At 39.8% G+C, this 19,958-nt stretch overlaps 1 protein-coding gene across 6 annotated transcripts in view; it reads right to left on the bottom strand.

Annotated features, from left to right (window-relative positions):
- The window catches only part of TMEM108 (transmembrane protein 108), a 377,511-nt gene that overhangs the window by 59,778 nt on the left and 297,775 nt on the right, over positions 1–19,958 (bottom strand). Inside the window, exon 1 of one of the 6 annotated variants that reach the window (XM_054552623.2) lies at positions 9,279–9,601. The exons of the other annotated variants lie outside the window; for them this stretch is intronic. Coding sequence (XP_054408598.1) covers positions 9,279–9,375 — 97 coding nt within the window. The 5' untranslated portion in view covers positions 9,376–9,601. Of the gene's footprint in view, positions 1–9,278; positions 9,602–19,958 lie in introns of those variants that run through there. 6 annotated transcript variants of the gene reach the window in all.

Genomic DNA, 19,958 nt, shown 5'->3' with positions numbered 1-19,958 from the left:
TTTGGGTTAAATCTGCTTGGTGTTCTATAACCTTCTTGTACTTGGATATTGATATCTTTCTCTAGGTTGGGGAAGTTCTCTGTTATTATCCCTTTCAATAAACTCTCTACCCCCATCTCTTTCTCCATCTCCTCTTTAAGGCCAATAACTCTTAGATTTGCCCATTTGAGGGTATTTTCTAGATCCTTATAGGTGTGCTTCATTGTTTTTTGTTCTTTTTTCTTTTGCCTCCTCTGACGTGTATTTTTAAATAGCCTGTCTTCAAGCTCACCAATTCTTTCTTCTGCTCAAGTCTGCTATTAAAAGACCCTGATACATTCTTCAGCATGTCAATTGCATTTTTCAACTCCAGTATTTCTGCTTGATTGTTTTTAATTATTTCAATCTGTTTGTTGAATTTATCTGATACAATTCTGAATCCCTTCTCTGTGTTATCTTGAATTTCTTTGAATTTCCTCAAAACAGCTATTTTGAATTCTCTGTCTGAAATGTCACACATTTCTGTTTCTCCAGGATTGGTCCCTTCTACCTTATTTAAGTTCATTTGGTGAGGTCATGTTTTCCTATATGATCTTGATTCTTGTTGATGTTCTTCGACGTCTGGGCATTAAAGAATTAGGTATTTATTGTAGTCTTCACAGTGTGGGCTTGTTTGTAACCATCCTTCTTAAGAAGACTTTTCAGATATTCAAAAGGAGTTAGGTATTGTGATCTAAGCCATATCTGCATTAGGGGACACCTGAAGCCCAGTAACACTGTGGTTCTTACAGACTCATAGAGGTACTGCATTAATGGTCTTGGATAAGATCTGAAAGAATTCTCTGAATTACCAGGCAGAAACTCTTGTTCTGTTCCCTTAACTTCTCCCAAATAAATGGAGTCTCACACTCTGTTTTGAGCCACCTGGAGCTGGGAGTGGGGTGACTCAAGTGCCCCTGTAGCTACCACCAATGGGAGTGTGCTGGGTAAGACCTGCAGCCTGCACAGCACTGGATCTTACCCAAGGCCTGCTATAACTACTACCTGGCTACCATTTGCTAAAGGCCCTGGGGTTCTTCGATCAGCAGGTGGAGAAGTCAGCCAGGTTTGTTTCCTTTCCTTCTGGGCAGCAAGTTTCTCCAGGCCCCAGGTGGGTCCAGAGGTGCCACCCAGGAGGAGGGGCTGGAGTCAAAAACCTCAGAATTCTACCTACCTGGCGTTCTACTGTACTGTGGCTGAGCTGGCACTCAAACCACGAGACACAGTCCTTCCCACTCTTTCCTCCCCTTTCCACAGGGAGAGAAGCCTTACCTCACAGCCACTACTACCACAGGCCCATGGGGAGTGCTGCCAGGCTACTGCCAACATTTACTTTAAGCCCAAGGGCTCTTCAGTTGGCTTGTTGTGAATGCTGCCTGGCCTGGGGACTCACCCTTCAGGGCAGTGGGCTCCCCTCTGGCCCAAGGCAGGTCCAGCCATGCTATCCAAGAGCCATGGCCTGGAATCAGAGACCCTAAGAGGCCCCTCGCTGCTCTGCCCCTCTGTGGCTGAGCTGGTACACAAGATGAAAGACAAAGTCCCTTTTACTTTTCCCTCCACTTTTCTCAAGCAGAAATAGTCTCTCCCCATAGCTACCACAGCTGAGAATGTGCTGAGTCTCACTTGAAGCCAGTAAGTCTCAGAGTTCCACCCAAGACCCATGGCAAAGTACTGGGTATTGCTGCTGGTTATTTAGAGCCCAAGGACTCTTTAGTAGGCAGTGAGTTCCCTTCAGGCCCAGGGTGTCTAGCAATGCCATCTGGGAGCTAGGGACTGGAAAGAGGGCCTCATACTCTGACTGTTGCCCTATCCCACTCTGATGAGCTGGTATCCAAGAGGCAAAACAAAGTTCTCTTAACTCTTCCCTCTCCTATTCTCAAGTGGAAGGAAGGGGTCACTTTTGGAGCCATTAGCTGTGCAACTGGGGTTTGGGGAAGGGTGGGATAAGCACTCCCCAACCCTTAGGTTGGGGGAAAGGTGGCATAAGCACTCCCAGCTGGTGTCTCAGTAGGTCGTGTGCCTTAAAGTCCACTGGTTCTGAGCCCATTTTAGCACTAGAACTTACCTAGGAATCGGAGTCTTTGTGACCTAGACTGCCTTTCAAGTTTATTTAGGGCCCAAAGGCCTTTAGCCCTCAGTGGTGCGGCTTGCCAGAATTCAAGTTCCAACTACTGGGATGGGCAATTCCTCTCTGACTAGGGCTGGTTTAAATACTCCCTTGATGGGTGGGTGTCAGCTGAGTTCAGCCCAGTTTTGCTTTCTGTTGTGACAGGGCAGCACTGAGTTCAAAACACTGTCCCACAATTGCTGCACTCTCACACTGAAGTGAACAGATTCTTTCTCCGTGCCGTGCAGCTCCTGGCAGAGGATGAGGGAAGGGTAGCATCGGTGATTCAACACTGTGTTTCCTATCCTCTTCAATGACTCTTTCAGTGATATGAAGATAAAACCAGGTACTGTGAGTGCTCATCTTATTTTTGGTCCTTTTGAAGGTGCTTTTTTGGTGTAGATAGTTATTAAATTTGGTGTTCCCGCATGGGGGAACAATTGATAGAGCCTTCTATTTGGTCATTTTGCTCTGCTCATTCTATATACCACATTTTCTTTATCAAATCCTATTTAATTTTGATTCCATAATTTACTAAAGACTAAATGTGATATGCTAAGTTTTTCACAACAATTATATTTTCTCCCACTTTTTTGTCTTCAAATAGCTTTTGCTTTTGTATTTCTGTGCTATGTTATAGTACATTACACATTCATTGTGGATTGCAACTTTTATAAAACAATCCTCTTTATCCAAAGCATTTTCCTCTGGAGTTTTATTTTAACCAATATTAATAGTGCCACTACTACCTTGTTCTGACTTTTGCTTTTTTGATTTAAAAATATATTTGTTTTATTTTTGTCTGATTTTTCTCTATCTTTATTTGTAAATCTTTTGTGTCATTTGAGTTAGGTGAATGGAGCACATGGCTATGTTTTGTTTTAAATGAAAGTCTTTGTCATCCAATGGAGGACTTTAATTCATTTACATTTATTGACATAAATGTTGGTAGGTCTTATTTCTCCATCTTGCTTTACAATTTCTATTTTACTGCTTGTATTGCTTTTATTTTGATGCTTCCTTATTTCATTTTTAAAGTATATGTACTGCTATTTTCCTAACATAATTACATTTCCCTAATTACAAATATGAAACTCTGAATCTCTTCCTTACCAATCCTATGTAAAATAAGAAATTTATCAAGCTGGTGGGCTTGATAAAGGGCTTACCCATTCCTGTTTCTAAACAAACAATTATGCTTATTTAAACAATCTGTTCCAAACAACTACCAGCAAAAATGTGAACTGTTCTTCATTAGTCTACTAATTGAATTTTCTAACTATCCTGATGCCAGGAACACCATGTATCAGTTATGCCTAAAATGTCATTTAAAAATAAAATTGCTTGAGGACAAATCAGAAATTAGCATCTTTAACTATTTAACTATTTAATTACTTTAAGGGCACCTGGTCGTAGTTTCCACATTCTACTTCCTTCTCTGTTACAGACTTGAAAGCGTGTGTCAGATCCCTTCACTATATCTTCAGACCTGCCCCAAGGAGTGAGGAAGGGCAACACCAAGAACTTCTCTCCAAGGACCATAACCTGCAAACCCCATCTCACCTCCTCCTGCCAGATGGACACAGTCATTGTCCTCCTGGCTGATCCCATGTCCATGTCTTGCTCTGGCTACTTTCATACACCCATAATGATATTTTCCATCTATTCAATTTTTTAAAAGCTCAGCTCAAACCTCACAGATTTTCCTGACAATCTGCTTCTCTCAATGGCCTTAATTTAAGTGAGGGTTGTGAGTCTTACTGGGTCTCGTTTTTTGTCTTAAATAATAACTATTTATGGGTACCAAGTGTCTCCTCAATTTGGCTATGATCCTTCAGGGCAGAAACACTGTCTTATCTTGTGATCATGGAGTCACAGGATTTCATGGCTAGGAAAATTCTTAAAATTAATGCTAGATTGAGGATCAGGTAGTATGTGGTCTGATTCTAACTCAACAACTTTCAGAAACTCACTTCTTTTTTCTTTTTTTTTTCCCCAGGGGGAGGTACCATATTAACTGATGAAACTCACTTCATTTCTTTGGACCTGCAAAATGAGGATGGGCTCTAAACCACCTCTAAAGTTAATATTCTATGATTCCATGATAAGGCTATTTGTCATTTATAAAAAAAAGGAACTTCCACATAGCCCAGAGAAAGGAAATGACTTTTTCAAGTTTACAGAGTCAATTAATGGACAAAATATAATTTGAAATTCAATCTCCTGATCCCCAGTCTATTGGGAGTTCTTTCAGAATGTCCCTTGACTCTCTCTCAAAGTGCCAGCATGTACGAAACCTTGTTAAGGATGGATGCTCAATGAAAATACATAAATTGACTTAATAAGAAACTAAACTCTCCAGAAAGATGCAGTTGACCCAAAACTCTGAATATCTTTTATGTTTAAAACTTTTTTTGAACAAAATTGTACAGTTACTTCTCTATTTCAACTCTTAAGCCTTTTATGCCATGTCAAAGGTTAGCTCTCTTTTCTCTCTGTTAATAAAGTCTTATTCTTGACTTTGGAACTGTATGCCAAGCTAAGGGGTCCTTTATTGTTTATTTATTTTTTGATTCTCTACTTTTGATTCACACATCTTTTCTACAAGAAAGACAATTTATAGCAGGGGCATATTACTTTCTTTGGGCCTCTGTGCCCTTATCTATAGCCAAAAGGTATGGAAATAAATGTTTTCTAAAGGTCTTTCTGGCTCTAAGTTTATTTGATTTTTTTTTTTTTTTGAAAGAGGGGCCAGGGAATGGATAAGCAGAGTAAAGAAGGTGAAAAAAGTAGTCTGAGACATGGTTAAAATGTACAGAGTTTATTTTGGAGAGTAATTTCAGAAAACAGGTATAGGGGACTGGAAAGAATGAAAAGGTGAGGGAGAGAAAGAACATCCAAGGGTGTGTTGTTTTAATGAAAATTTAAATTTAATAGCCGGTGTATGGCTACTATACTGGACAGTGCAAGTCTAGAACTTTCATCATAGAACTAGAGGCATGGCTTCCCTCAAAAAAGCCACAAGCTCCTACAGAAGAGACCTTCACCCTGCAAGGAAGAAGTGCTGCACCCACACACAGCTTGCTAGGGCCTTGTCACCATGGCATATGCAGCCATTCCACCCTGGCCGCAGATGGGGTCATGATGAATTCATGTCAGGGACTGAGGAGATGGTCTAATTCTTTGAGAAACCCTCAGGGATCTGATACTTGGAGCACTACAAGGGATAAACTCTCTTTCTGTATGTCAATTTATCTTCCTGAAATAGTTTGTGAAAGTAACACAAATGGTCATTCACTTTCCTAATGGTTTCTTGGTTAAAGGAACATGCTATGCAGTGTGAATGATCAACTTAAGGATAGGAAGAAGACTGAATCTAGCTGATTGAAAATGACTAAAATAGAATGGCTACAAGGTATAACCCTCTATCTCCCATTTTGAGAAAAGTCTTGAAATATACCACCACCCGCGATTTAAGTTTGGGGCTATAAGCATTTCCTAATAAGGCTAATTACCACAGCATCAGAAGAATCTTGTTCTAACACTATTTTACCTACCTGCCTAAAAGCCAGTGTCCACACTGAGATGGATCTCTCTGGTCCCTGTGTGTCACTGTTGGTATCTCCTGCCACATATTACAACTCTCCCAGCTTTCCCTGTTTAGTGGGCGTTAACTAGCTTTCAGAGCCAGACTTTAAGGTAGAAATAGATGAAACCATTTTCCTTCCTCATACACTGTCCTTCCTAACATAAGGAGTGGCTGTTCCAGTGGCAAACTGGACACCTCAGCCACTTTGGATCATGATCTGCCTGGATAAGTCAACTGGGGGACCTTGGGAGCTACAGGGAGCCATCTGGAGATTCACTGTACCATTTATCTTCTGCTCCTTGTGCACCCCTCCCCTATAAGGCTTCAGATGATATTTTTGTCCTCTTGGCTAATTAAATGGGGTGAGGTCCTTAAGCTAAACTTAGAGAGTGTCTAGGTAAGTATGTGTGTGTGTGCACATGCACACATGTGCACAAGTTTTCTTCCAGCCACTATGTAACTCCATAAAAGGCACAAGAATGTGCTGTAGAAACTCAAGGTTGCAGTCCCCTAAGTGTGACTATGGTCTATACGTTCAGACCTGGCTATATCAGGTCTGACTATAAGACCAGATCACAGTCCAAACCCTGTAGCCAGAAAATTGAACTCAAAGTTTCAGTACATATTTTTGACATAAGCTGACTTCTGGTCTGGCCTCTTGGGTCTTGAGGCCTCCCCATCCTCCATCACTAGAATTCCCCTGGCAAGTACTAATAAGATTGCTTCTTCTCAGTTCTTGAGTATGTGTATTATTGAACACAGAGGGCCATGCCTGGGAAAATCAGATGAGAAATGATCATCAGTACGGGTCCTTGGGAGTCCCAGTAGATACGTAGCTTGTAGTCTATAAATGGCACTGACATAGTTGCTCAGGGCAGTTTCTATATGCCTTGTGCTCTGCAGAGGGTTCTGATAGGCTAAGAAAGGCAATATTTTGACTGTTCAACCCATATACTGTAGTCCACACTGGATAGTTTGCCATTGGTTTTAGGAAATACAGTCATTTGTCTAGTTTCTCTGCCTCTATTAATGTTCCATCAGAGGAATGTTCCATTAGGATGCTAATGCTACTTTGGGCTGTAAAATAATCAACAATGGGAGAGACCTGTTAACCCTGGATCAAATCCATATACTCACCCTTGAGTATCATTTCCCTCCTGTGTAACCAGCACTTTTTTGTTACAAATAAGACATCTGATGACAGTGAGCGTCTCCAAACCAATCAACCACCCACACCAAACGTCAGTATATTCCCTTTAGTAAAATGTTTTTCTAGCCTGCAGCCTCATTTTGTTGAGGCCTACCATGATTTCTTCCATATTTAAGAGCTGACAGACACATGGACAACTGCTTCTTTTTACTTTATGACTTTTTGATTTTTTATTAGAGGTTTAAGTAAACCTCTATGTAGTATCATGAGCCTCCCATGCACCAAACATTATCAGCCCCCAGTCAGTCTAGTTTCATCTAAATCCCCATCCACGTCCCTCCTCTCCTATGTTGTTTTAAGGTAAATTCCATCAGATGATTATAACTATTTTATATATTTTATTTATTTGATCCTCTTTCTCTGCCATGTTATGTTTGTTCTGAGGTAAATCCCAAACATCAAACTTTTAAGGAATTCCTTTCTTCCTCTTAGCCTGATATACTCTGTTATAAAGTTATTTGTTCAACTAGTTTCTATAGAATTGAACACATTAAAAAAACAGATGCAACTTGGTCAGCATCAAAATATGAGTTAGAATCCATGAGGCCAACAAAGCTGGCTCCGTTGTCTAGAAAAAGCTGAATATAATTGGAAGACACAAGCACTTTATTTTGCTAAACAATAGAACAAAGCAAATACACTATTACCACCACCAACAACAAAAACATAAACACAAGATATACTCTGTGTAATCAGACACTTTCTTGTAAAACCAGATGGTTTTACTACCCAAGACTTTCTCCTATGTCATTCTAGAAAAGGATTTTTCCAAGAAAACTAACTATAACCCACATATCAAAATAATACATATTCTCATATTCTCTCTCTTACACACACATATACACACACTCCACCTCCAAACCCACACCCATCCTTGAATATTGTTTCCCTCCTGCTTAACCTTTTCAGATGGAGAATCTGGATTTAGACAGGAGAGCTTCCTCTCCACCTCTTTGCCTCTCCAGGAATCCCCTCCCCTGCAGCTGCTCTCCATAGCAACTGGCAGAGGAGTCTCAGCAGCAGCTACTGCACTGCAGGCTTCCGCAGGGGAAGCATGGCCAGCAGAGAGGAAGCTTCTTATCTATTGAAAGGAAACTTATTTTTTAAAAAGTTGTCTTCATCAAGGGAACTGATCCAGCACATTTCAGGGTAGGTAAATAGCTAGAAGTATTTATGGCATTTTTAATGTTCCTTTTGCTCCTGTATGCTGTCACAGATTTTTTTTTCCCCAAAAGCAAGAAACTGCCAGATGCAGAGCATAAAAAGACAGGTGGAAACTCATTCCTTAGAGAACCTGTATTGCATCTTTCCCAATACCAAGATTCTTGATGTAGGAGATTTTAGACTTAATCCTCTCTAGGTAGAGGGAATATAACCACACACTATCCTATAACCCTTCTCTTAAGGAATCTAGATCACAGCCTAGAAACATGTATATTCAGCAATTAAGTGTTCACCATGCAGTGCAATTTTGGGTGAAGGCTAAACAGAGGGTGCTGGGTCTTCACTTTGCAATTTGCTTTTTCTCCTGCTCTTGTGTGCCTGCAGGCTATGATAAGAATTGTTGAAACTTTTTCTTTGCCTTAAAAAAAATAAATAAATAAAAGGAGGCTTTCTGAGGAAAGGAAAGGATAAGTAAAATCTCTCCCAAAAGACCTTCTTATGTGATTAGCAAAGCTGCTCAAAGATGAACCTGCAGGGAAAAGGAGCCACTGGAGGTTGGGTTTCTGCCACTCCCAGGATTTCCCCCTTCCTTTTCACTGGAGCTTTTCTTTGAGGACTGAAATCCTGACTGCTGGGACAAGACACAGGAAAATTCTGCCAGTCACCTGCCAGGCTGTCATAGGATCTAGGCAGCAATGAGCTGAAGCAGTAATGTGTCACCTGCTTAGGGAAAAATATTTACCTTTCTCAGCAAAGAGCCCCAACCTCTTTCCCCAGCTTCCATCTCTGATTCTAGTGAAGGCAACTTGGAAAATGGTCCCAGGCATTAGGCAATTTGGGGTGTTAATGTTTTTTTAAAGCAGACACTCCCCTTCCCAACTGCAACTACCACAGAAACCATAAGCCTGAACTGAATAGAAATGGGGTTTTCACAAAGTACTAGTGTTGCCACATACATTCCTAGACATGTGCATGTCACAATTTCTCAAACACTTATTTACTATATTCCAGACATCACACTAGATTCTGAAAATGGTTAAAACAGTTCAGACACTCTTAGGCAGCCTGCAGGGGTTGGGGGTGGGTGTGAAGACATGCAGATAAATAAATACCACCATGATGTAATAAGGTTTAAAACAGAAGCATGGAATTAGCACGATGAGACTGAAAAGAGAGCAGTGAATAATTACCTCTAACCATCTTCCTCCTTGATTCCTTCCAACCACTCCCAATTATTTGGGGGAACCTGTGGCATAGAAGGTTCAGAAAGCACTGTTCAGGGTTCATTCCTACGTTACATCTAACCTACTGCAAACTTGGAAACTAAAAGTAAAATAAACATGTGGTTCCACCATCCACTGTTCTCTGGGGATGGATTCTGTCTGCAGCTGCATGACAGTCTGACAGCATGAGATGAGAGAGGGTGGGATGAGGTTAGGAAAATCCACCTCTGCTATCTGCCTGGAAATGTCTGATAACATTGTTCTCACCCTGCTTGAGTAGAAACAATCAGAGTCCCTCTGCTTCTCACAGTGATAGAGAGGGAAGACACCCTGCTGAACCAGGCTGGGGCCACCATACAGTATAAAGGCCACTGAGTGCCCATGTACTTTTGTGACTTGCAGAGACAGAAAAAACTAATGAAATTACTGGGACTTTCATTTATCTTTACTAGGCTTTTAGTCTACCACTGTACCACCCTGAATGTGCCTGATCTCACCAACCCGACTTTTACATCCAGGTGACAGGCTCAGAGTTTTTTTCCCAACGATACCTTATTTTCTTGTGATCAGAAGGTCATGACATGGTCTTATACTCAGGCACAAATGATTAATTCCCTATTAGGCGCACATCGTTGTCCTAAACAGTTCCTTCTGACCTCATGACATTAGGATACAACATTTAAAATGATGAACAGAAGAGTCTTCTGTTTGGGAAAGCACACATCTAACTGTAGTTCTGAATGTAGGTATGTATTTCCCTGGACTTGCACTCTTAGACTCCAACACAACACATTGACATGAGATCAGAGACAGATGAATGGAACTAAACAGCAAGCCCCCAAAAGATGAAAAATTAGTCCACAACAAAGGTGGTATTAGAAAACAAGGAGAAGAATAATTTCCCAACAAATGGCATTGGGGCTACCAGTTAAGCATGTGGGAAGAAATACTGAGATACATATTTCACTCCATACTCTTGTTATAGCTACCTCCCTCCTGCCTGCACTTTTTCCTTCACTGAATTTCACTGCTGCTTTTCACAACCTTCTTGACTCTTCTTTTGTCTTTGCTTGTCCTGACAGACTTTAGAATCCTTTGACCCTGCCCGCCATCCACAGAAATGAGCCTTACCTCTGCTCTTTCCTTTCAGAAAGGTGGGATCCCTGCCCCTGAGCCTCTGTAGCCTTGAACTTTTGCAATGAAGTAGCAAGACTGACAAGGGCAAAGAAGATGTAACTGCACATCCATTCTGACCTTGAGACCAGTCTGAGGTGGCAGCACCTCCTCAAACACTTCAACAGAAGCAACAGCCCTCAGGCCCTCCTGCCAATGGACATTTTCTGGGGGGCTCTTATCACTATTCAGGATTTGCCTGGCATTAGTACGACCTGATGCCACTCTGGCTGTGCAGAGCTGACTGGGACCTGAGGGCAGCCTGGGGAAAAGTCAACTCCAACATGCAGTCAGGCCTAGTTGGATAATTGGTATTTACATACTTCTGTCTTCATAATAACGCTAACACCATGAGGCCCAGGCCAGGGACCTGAATTAACCACAAAGAAACTTTAATATGGTCAAAAAATGTGGCTTTCTTCAAAGAAAGCCCAGTGCTCTGACAATATCAATTAGAATTATTTTTCCTCTTGACCTTGGCACTAGTCTCAATCATTCTTTATAAATTCCTTTCCCTGGGTGACTGGCATTTTTCTTCTGAGCAGGGACATGTTTGTCTACTCAGCATCCTTCACAAAGTAGACAAAGGCACCCTTCTTGTGGCAAACAGTCACACACACTCCCAGCCTGGGGAGTCCACCTAGGTTCCTATGTTCAGTGAAAAACCTGAAAAGCTGTACCTGAAAGGCTTCTGAGGCATTCATGTTTCAAAGAAGCATCTGTTAAACTCATTCATTCTGCAAGTATCAAGAGAGCACATAACAGAGGTGGGAAAATAATACTTCTCATGCCCCAACTATACTGTGGGCACTTGAATGTCTTCTTTCATTAAATTCTCTAAGTGGACATATTATTTCACAGATAAGGAGGCTAAAACATGTCAAAGGCTCCATAGTTAGTAATCGATGAAGACAGAATTTGAACCCAGGACTTTCTGACACCAAGACCATGTTTTTCCCATCTCACTATTTTGGGAACACCAAAAGCACAAAGTACGGTTCCTTCCTTTAGGAGATGTAGTCCAGTGGGGAAGATAGATGTGATCTAGGAAAATGTCAGTCACTCCCACTATAGAGACCACTTCTTCATCGATTCATTGTTGGGTCTTAGTAGACCAGTATATTTAGGAGCCAGATTCTTGGGAAGAACCCTTGTTTATACTATTCCATTTGATCATCACAACAACTCATAAAGGCCCAGTAAGGTAAAAGGCTTTACTCAATATTGCATAGCTACTAAAGAGAAGGTGAGACTCCCGGTGAAGGTTGTTCTAATTCCAAAGGACTAATTTCTTTCATTATATCAAATTGCCTCCTGGGATCCTTGGGTGACATGTCCTTGGGGCTGGTTGCATAAAAGCCAAAGACCCAGAACAGGAGAGTCTACAGTGAGCAGGAAGTCCAATGTCTAGGTCAGCTCTATAAACCAGGGCAGGAAGGGGCACTAGTACATGTGTTTTGACCATTAGACTGGGGTGCGTGCCCAGGCTTGCCCCAGTCTAATGGAAGAGACAGCACTTACGAAAGTGGCAGGTGGTCAGTAAATTCCACATTCACCATGGTGAAAATTTTGTTTTGTTTTCTTTTGTTTTACTTTTTGTTGTGGAAATTCTTATGCATCTATAAAATTGGGAATAAAACTATAACCACCCTCATGAACCCATCACCCAGCTACATCAGTGATCAACAATGTGGTCAATCTTATTTATTTATACTCCTTTCAATGCATTATTCTAAAGTTAATCCCAGACATCATATTTCTTCTGGAAATATGTTAGTATGTACCTCTAAAATGACTCTCTTTTAAAATGTAAACATAATGTTATAACACCTTAAAAAACCCAATTCTTCAATATTATCAAATGTTATTAGTATTCAAATTCCTAGCCATATTTCATACATTGATTTTACATATATATACACACATATACACACTTAAAAATTATATATTTTTTATTTTTATTTATTTTATTATTTATTATTTTTTATATATATTATTTTCATTTTAAAATTTTTTTTAGAGATAATCTCTCTGTTGCCCAGGTTCACTGCAACCTTGAACTCCTGGGCTCCAGTGATCTTCCTGTCTCAGCCTCCCAAGTAGCTAGGACTACAGGCACATGCCACTACATCTGGCTAACATGTATTGATTTTAAACAGTTTGTTTGAGTCAGGTTCTGAATAAGGTGCAAATATTGATATTTGTTGTCTCTTAAGTAATTTTTATTTTTACTTTTTAAAAATTTCATGAGTTTTGGCAGAACAGATGGTGTTTGGTTGCATGGAAAAGTTCTTTAGTGATGATTTCTGAGATTTTGGTGCACTCATCACCTAAGCAGTGTAGCCAATGCGTAGTTTTATCCCTCAGCCACCTACCGCCCTTTTTCTTGAATTCCCAAAATCCATTATATCATTCTTATGCCTTCACACCCTCATAGCTTAGCTCCCACTTATGAGAACATATGATGTCTAGTTTTCCACTCCTGAGTTACTTCACTTAGAATAATGGTCTTCAAACTCCATCCAGCTTGCTTTGAATACCATTATTTCATTCCTTTTTTATGGCTGAGTAGCATTCCATGATGTACATATACCACATTTCATCAACCAACCACTTGTTGGTTGATGGGCATTTAGGCTGGTTCCATATCTTTGCAATTGTGAATTGTGATGCTATAAACATGCATGTGTTTGTATCTTTTTCATATAATGACTTCTTTTTTTTTTTTTCCCTGAGACAGAGTCTTGCTCTGTTGCCCAGGCTGGAGTGTAGTGGTGCGATCTCAGCTCACTGTAACCTCCGTCTCCCAGGTTGAAGCAATTCTCCTGCCTCAGACTCCCGAATAGCTGGGATTACAGGTGCCCACCACCATGCCCAGCTAATTTTTGTATTTTTAGTAGACACAAGGTTTTACCATTTTGGCCAGGCTGGTCTTGAACTCCTGACTTCATGATCCATCCACCTTGGCCTCCCAAAGTGCTGGGATTACAGGCATGAGCCACTGCGTTCAGCCAATGACTTCTTATTCTTTGGGTAGATACCCAGTAATGAGATTGCTGGATCAAATGGTAGTTCTACTTTTAGTTCTTTGAGGAATCTCCATACTGTTTTCCATAGTGGTTGTACTAGTTTACATTTCCACCAACAGTGTAAAAGTGTTCCCTTTTCACCACATCCATGCCAACATCTGTTATTTATTGATTTTTTAAATTATGGCCATTCCTGCAGGAATAAGGTGGTATCTCATTGTGGTAATGACTTGCATTTCCCTAATAATTAGTGATGTTGAATATTTTTTCATATATTTGTTGGCCATCTGTATATCTTCTTTTGAGAATTGTCTATTCATGTCGTTTGCCCACTTTTTGATGGGATTGTTTTTTTCTTGCTGACTTGTTTTGAGTTCCTTGTAGATTCTGGATAGTAGTCCTTTGTCAGATGCATAGTTTGTGAAAATTTTCTCCCACTCTCTGGGTTGTCTGTTTACTCTGCTGATTATTTCTTTTGCTGTACAGAAGCTTTTTAGTTTAATTAGGTCCCATCTATTTATCTTTTTGTTCAGTTTGCTGTTGGATTCTTGGTCATGAACTCTTTGCCTAAGCCAAAGTATGGAAGAGTTTTTCTGATGTTATCTTCTATAATTTTTACGGCTTCAGGTCTTAGATTTAAGTCTTTGATCTATCTTGAGTTGATTTTTGTATAAGGTAAGAGAGGAGAATCCAGCTTCATTCTTCTACATGTGGCTTGCCAATCATCCCAGCACCACTTATTGAACAGGGTGTCCTTTCCTGACTTTATGTTTTTGTTTGCTGTGTTGAAGATCAGTTGGCTGTAAATATTTGGCTTTATTTCTGGGTTCTCTATTCTGTTTCATTGGTTTAAGTGTCTATTTTTATACCAGTACCATGTTGTTTTGGTAACTATGGCCTGGTAGTATAGTTTGAAGTCAGGTAATGTGATGCCAACAGATCTGTTCTTTTTGCTTAGTATTGCTTTGGCTATGTGGGGTCTTTTATGGTTCCATATGAATTTTAGGATTATTTTTTCTAGTTTTGTGAAGAATGATGACAGTATTTTGATGGGAGTTGCACTGAATCTGTAGATTGCTTTTGGCATTATGGTCATTTTCACAATATTGATTGTACCCATCCATGAGCATGAGGTGTGTTTTCATTTGTTGGTGTCATCTATAATTTCTTTCAGTAGTGTTTTGTAGTTTTCCTTGTAGAGATCTTTCACCTCCCTGGTTAGGTGTATTCCTAAGTATTTTATTTTTTTGCAGCTGTTGTAAAAGGGGTGAGTTCTTGATTTGATTCTCAGCTTGGTCACTGTTGGTGTATAGCAGTGCTACTGATTTGTGTACATTGATTTTGTCTTCTGAAACTTTACTGAATTCATTTATCAGATCTAGGAGCTTTTTGGATGAATCTTTAGGGTTTTCTAGGTATACAATCATATCATTGGGGAACAATAACAGTTTGACTTACTTTTTACCGATTTGGATGCCCTTCATTTCTTTCTCTTGTCTGATTGCTCTGGCTGGTACTTTTAGTACTATGTTGAACAGAAGTAGAGAAAGTGGGCATCATTGTCTTGCTCCAGTTCTCAGGGGGAATGCTTTCAACTTTTCACTGTTCAGTATAATGTTGGCCGTGGGTTTGTCATAGATGGCTTTTATTACCTTGAGGTATACCCCATCTATGCCGACTTCGCTGAGGGTTTTAATCATAAAGGGATGCTGGATTTTGTCAAATGCTTTTCTGTGTCTATTGAGATGGTCATATGATTTTTGTTTTTAATTCTGTCTATGTGATGTATCACATTTATTGATTTGTATATGTTAAACCATCCCTGCATCCTTGGTATAAAACCCACTTGATCATGGTTTATTATCTTTTTGATACGTTGTTTGATTTGGTTAGCTAGTATTTTGTTGACGTTTTTTGCATCTGTATTCACCAGGGATATTGGTCTGTAGTTTTCCTTTTTTTTATGTCCTTTCCTGGTTTTGGAATTAGGGTGATACTGACTTCACAGAATGAGTTAGGGAGGTTTCCCTGTTTCTCTATCTTTTGGAATAGTTTCAGTAAGATTGTTATCAATCTTTTGAATGCCTGATGGAATTCAGCTGTGAATCCATCTGGTCCTGGATTTTTTTGCTGTTAATTTTTTTATTACTTTTTCAATTTCACTATTTGTTATTGGTCTGTTCAGAGTTTCTGCTTCTTCCTGATTTAATCTAAGAGGGTTGTGTATTTCCAGGAATTTATCTACCTCCTCTAGATTTTCTAGTTTGTGCATGTTAAGGTGTTCATAGTAGTGTTGAATGATCTTTTGTATTTCTGTGGTGTCAGTTGTAATATCTCTCGTTTCATTTCTAATTGAGCTTATTTCAATTTTCTCTCTTCTTTTCTTGGTTAATCTTGCTAATGGTCTATCAATTTTATTTATCTTTTCAAAGAACCAGCTTTTTGTTACATTTATCTTTTGTATTTTTTTTGTTTCAATTTTATTTAATTCTGCTCTGATCTTTATTATTTCTTTTCTTCTGCTGGGTTTGGATTTGGATTGTTCTTGTTTCTCTAGTTCCTTGAGGTGTAACCTTAGATTGTCTCTTTGTGCTCTTTCAGACTTTTTGATGTAGGCATTTAATGCTATGAACTTTCCTCTTAGCACCACTTTTCCTGTGACCCAGAAGTTTTGATAAGCTGTGTCACAATTATCATTCAGTTCAAAGGATTTTTAATTTCCATCTTGATTTCATTGTTGACCCAAAGATAATTCAGGAGCAGATTATTTAATTTCCATGTATTTCTATAGTTTTGAGGGTTCCATTTGGAATTAATTTCCAGTTTTTTTCCACTGTGGTCTGAGAGGGCACTTGATATAATTTTGACTTTCTTCAATTCATTGAGACTTGCTTTGTGGCCTATCATATGGTCTATCTTGGAGAATGTTCCACGTGATGATGAAAAGAATGTATATTCTGCAGTTGTTGGGTAGAATGTTCTGTAAATATCTGTTAAGTCCATTTGTTCTAGGGCATAGTTTAAGTCCATTGTTTCTTTGTTGACTTTGTGTCTTGATAACCTGTCTGGTGCTGTCAGTGGAGTATTGAAGTCTGGTGCTGTCAGTGGAGTATTTTTGTGTTGCTGTCTATCTCACTTCTTATGTCTAGTAATAATTGTTTTATAAATTTGGGAGCTCCAATGTTAGGTGCATATATATTTAGGATTGTGATATTTTCCAGTTGGATTGATCCTTTTATCATTATATAATGTCCCTCTTTGTCTTTTTTAACTGTTGTTGCTTCAAGGTTTGTTTTGTCTGATACAAGAATCGCTACTCTTGCTCACTTTTGGTGACCATTTACGTCGAATATCTTTCCCCACCACTTTACCTTAAGTTTCTGTGAGTCCTTATGTGTTAGGTGAGTCAAGACAGCACATACTTGGTTGGTGGATTTGTATCTATTTTGCCATTCTCTATCTTTTAAGTGGAACATTTAAGCCATCTTACATTCAATGTTATTGAGATGTGACATACTGTTTTATTCATTGTACTAGTTGCTGTCTGAATACCTTGTTTTTTTGTGTTATTGTTTTACGGGCCCTGTGAGATTTATGCTTTAAGAAGATTCTATTTTGGTGTATTTTAAGGTTTTGTGTCAAGATTTAGAACTCTTTTTAGCATTTCTTGTAATGCTGGCTTGAGAGTGGCAAATGCTCTCAGCATTTGTTAGTCTGAAAAAGACTTTATCTCTCCTTCATTTATGAAGCTTAGTTTTTGCTCAATACAAAATTCTTGGCTAGCAATTATTTTGTTTGAGGAGGTTAATGATAGAACTCCCATCCCTTCTGGCTTGTAGGGTTTCTGCTGAGAAATGTGCTGTTAATCTAATAGGTTTTCCTTTATAGGTTACCTGATGATTTTGCCTCACAGCTCTTAAGATTCTTTCCTTGTCTTGACTTTGGATAACCTGATGATTACGTGCCCAGGTGATGACCTTTTTGTGTTGCATTTCCCAGGCGTCCTTCGAGCTTCTTGTATTTGGATGTCTAGATCTCTAGAAGGCCAGGAAAATTTTCCTTGATTATTCCCCCAAATATGTTTTCAAAACTTCTAGATTTCTCTTCTTCCTCAGGAACACCAATTATTCTTACATTTGGGTATGTAACATAATCCCAAATTTCTTGGAGGCTTTGTTCATTTTGTTTTGTTTTTGTCTTTTTCTCATTGGGTAACTTGAAAAACTTGTCTTTAAGCTCTGAAGTTCTTTCTTCTACTTGTTTGATTCTACTGTTGAAACTTTCCAGTACATTTTGTATTTCTCTAAGTGTGTCTTTCATTTCCAGAAGTTGTGATTGTTTTTTTTTCTTTATGATAGCTATTTCTTTGGAGCATTTTTTATCCATATCCTGTATATATTTTTTAATTTCTTTAAGTTGGTTTTTACCTTTCTCTGGTATTTCCTTGAGTCACTTAATAATCAACCTTCTGAACTCTTTATCTGGCAATTCAGATATTTCTTCTTGGTTTGAATCCACTGCTGGGGAGCTAGTATGGTCTTTTTGGAGTGTTATAGAACCTTGTTTTATTTAAATGTAGAGATGGAGACTATGTTGCCCAGGCTGGTCTTGAACTCCTGGGCTCAAGTGATCTTCCCACTTCGGCCTCCCAAAATGCTGGGATTACAGGCATGAGCCACTGCGCCCAGCCAGAATCTTGTTTTGTCATATTATCTGAATTACTTTTCTGATTCCTTCTCATCTGGGTAGACTATTTCAGTGGAAAAATCTGGAACTCAAGGGCTGCTCTTCAGATTCTTTTGTCCCATGAGGTGGTCTCATGAAGGACCCATAAAGGTCCCATGAAGGGTCCCCTTCCCCTAGGGATGGGGCTTCCTGTGAACTATACTGCAGTGATTGTTGTTCTTCTGGGTCTAGCAACCCAGTGGGGCTACCAGGCTCTGGGTTGGCGCTAGGGAATGTTTGCAAAGAGTCCTGTGATGCAATCCATCTTCAGGTCTCCCAACCATGGATACCAGCACCTGTTCTGGTGGAGGTGGCAGGGGAGTGAAGTAGACTCTGTGAGAGTCCTTGGTTTTAGATATGTTTAGTGTACTAGCTTTCTTGAATGCTAGTTATGTTAGCATAACTAGTGGTCCTGGACAGACTCAGGACCACTGGTCAGCCAGAATGTTGCATGCAATGGAATTAGATGTTTTCTCCTTCCTTGCAGCAGGGTTGTTCTGTCATGAGTTGCTGTAATGTCCTGAGTTTGTTGGCCTACAGCCAGGGGGTCGTGCTTTCAAGAAAGCACCAGCCGCAACAGAAGGGGAATATAAGCTTGCCCTAAGTTGGCCAGGATAAGTATTCAGGTTTCTGAGGCAACGGTCAGGGTCATAAAGCTCCCAAGAGTTTATGTCTTTCGTGATTGGCTACCGGGACAGGTAGAGAAAAATCATCAGGCGGGGGCAGTGTTAGACAGGACCCAGCTCAGACTCTTCTTGGGCAGGGCTTGCCATAGCTACCATGGGGGATAAAGGGGTGGTTCTTGGGCCAATGGGGTTATGTTCCAGAGGGGATTAGGGTTGCCTCTGTCACCAGGGAAGTGGGGGAAAGCCAGTTGTGATGGGCCTCACCCAGCTCCCATGCATTTGGTGAGGCCAGTCTCTCTCCCACTGTGGCCTGCTAACAGCGCTGAGTTTATCTCCAGGCAGCCTGTCAGCCTGTACACAGGACTCAGACCTAGCCCCAGGCTATATATTTCCCCCTGAGGTTTTTTTTTTTTTTTTTTTTTTTTTTTTTTTTTTTTTTTTTTTTGCCTATCTCGTAGAATTTGCTGCTTCTTTAAAAGGATCTAGTAATTATTTTGGTTTTCCTGGTATGCTCCTGCAGTGCTTCCTGGAACAAAATTCCATGGTGTGAGTCTCCACATGCTATTCTGTCCATCCAAGTGGGAGCTGCATGTCAGTCCTGTCTCCTATTCACCATCTTCCCAGAACTTCCCCTCTTAAGTAATTTTTAATCTATATGTTATTTTCCCTTTCTCTTTTTTTCTTATAATTTATTTGCTGAGAAAGACAGGTCATTTGTCCTGTATAGTGTCCCACTTCAGATTTTGTTGAGTACACCCTCATCTGGGAGAGATTTTTAGAGTAAAAAATGAGGTACTTATAAGAACACGGCTAGGTGTCATGGAAAGTTTATAGATTCTGGAATCAGAGAGATCTGGTTTTAAATTCTTGGACTACAACTAGCTACACGAATTTCAGCAAGATACTTAATTTTTATTTTCCAATTACCTAATCTATAAAATGGGTTTGAAAAATGACAGTGCCTAACAGATGGTAATTCTAAGGAAAAAATGTTAAAAAGAAGCAATTATGAGCCTATAATATCCTTGAGATGTAAACCAGTTACTATCCCCATTTTTCCTCCCTTATGCTGTCACTGGAGTGGAAAGTACCAG

Source organism: Pongo abelii, chromosome 2 (assembly GCF_028885655.2).
Source record: "Pongo abelii isolate AG06213 chromosome 2, NHGRI_mPonAbe1-v2.0_pri, whole genome shotgun sequence".
NCBI classification, from domain to species: domain Eukaryota; kingdom Metazoa; phylum Chordata; class Mammalia; order Primates; family Hominidae; genus Pongo; species Pongo abelii.
The sequence above is the reverse complement of the archived record's forward strand: the minus strand, read 5'-3'. Positions and strand labels throughout refer to the sequence as shown.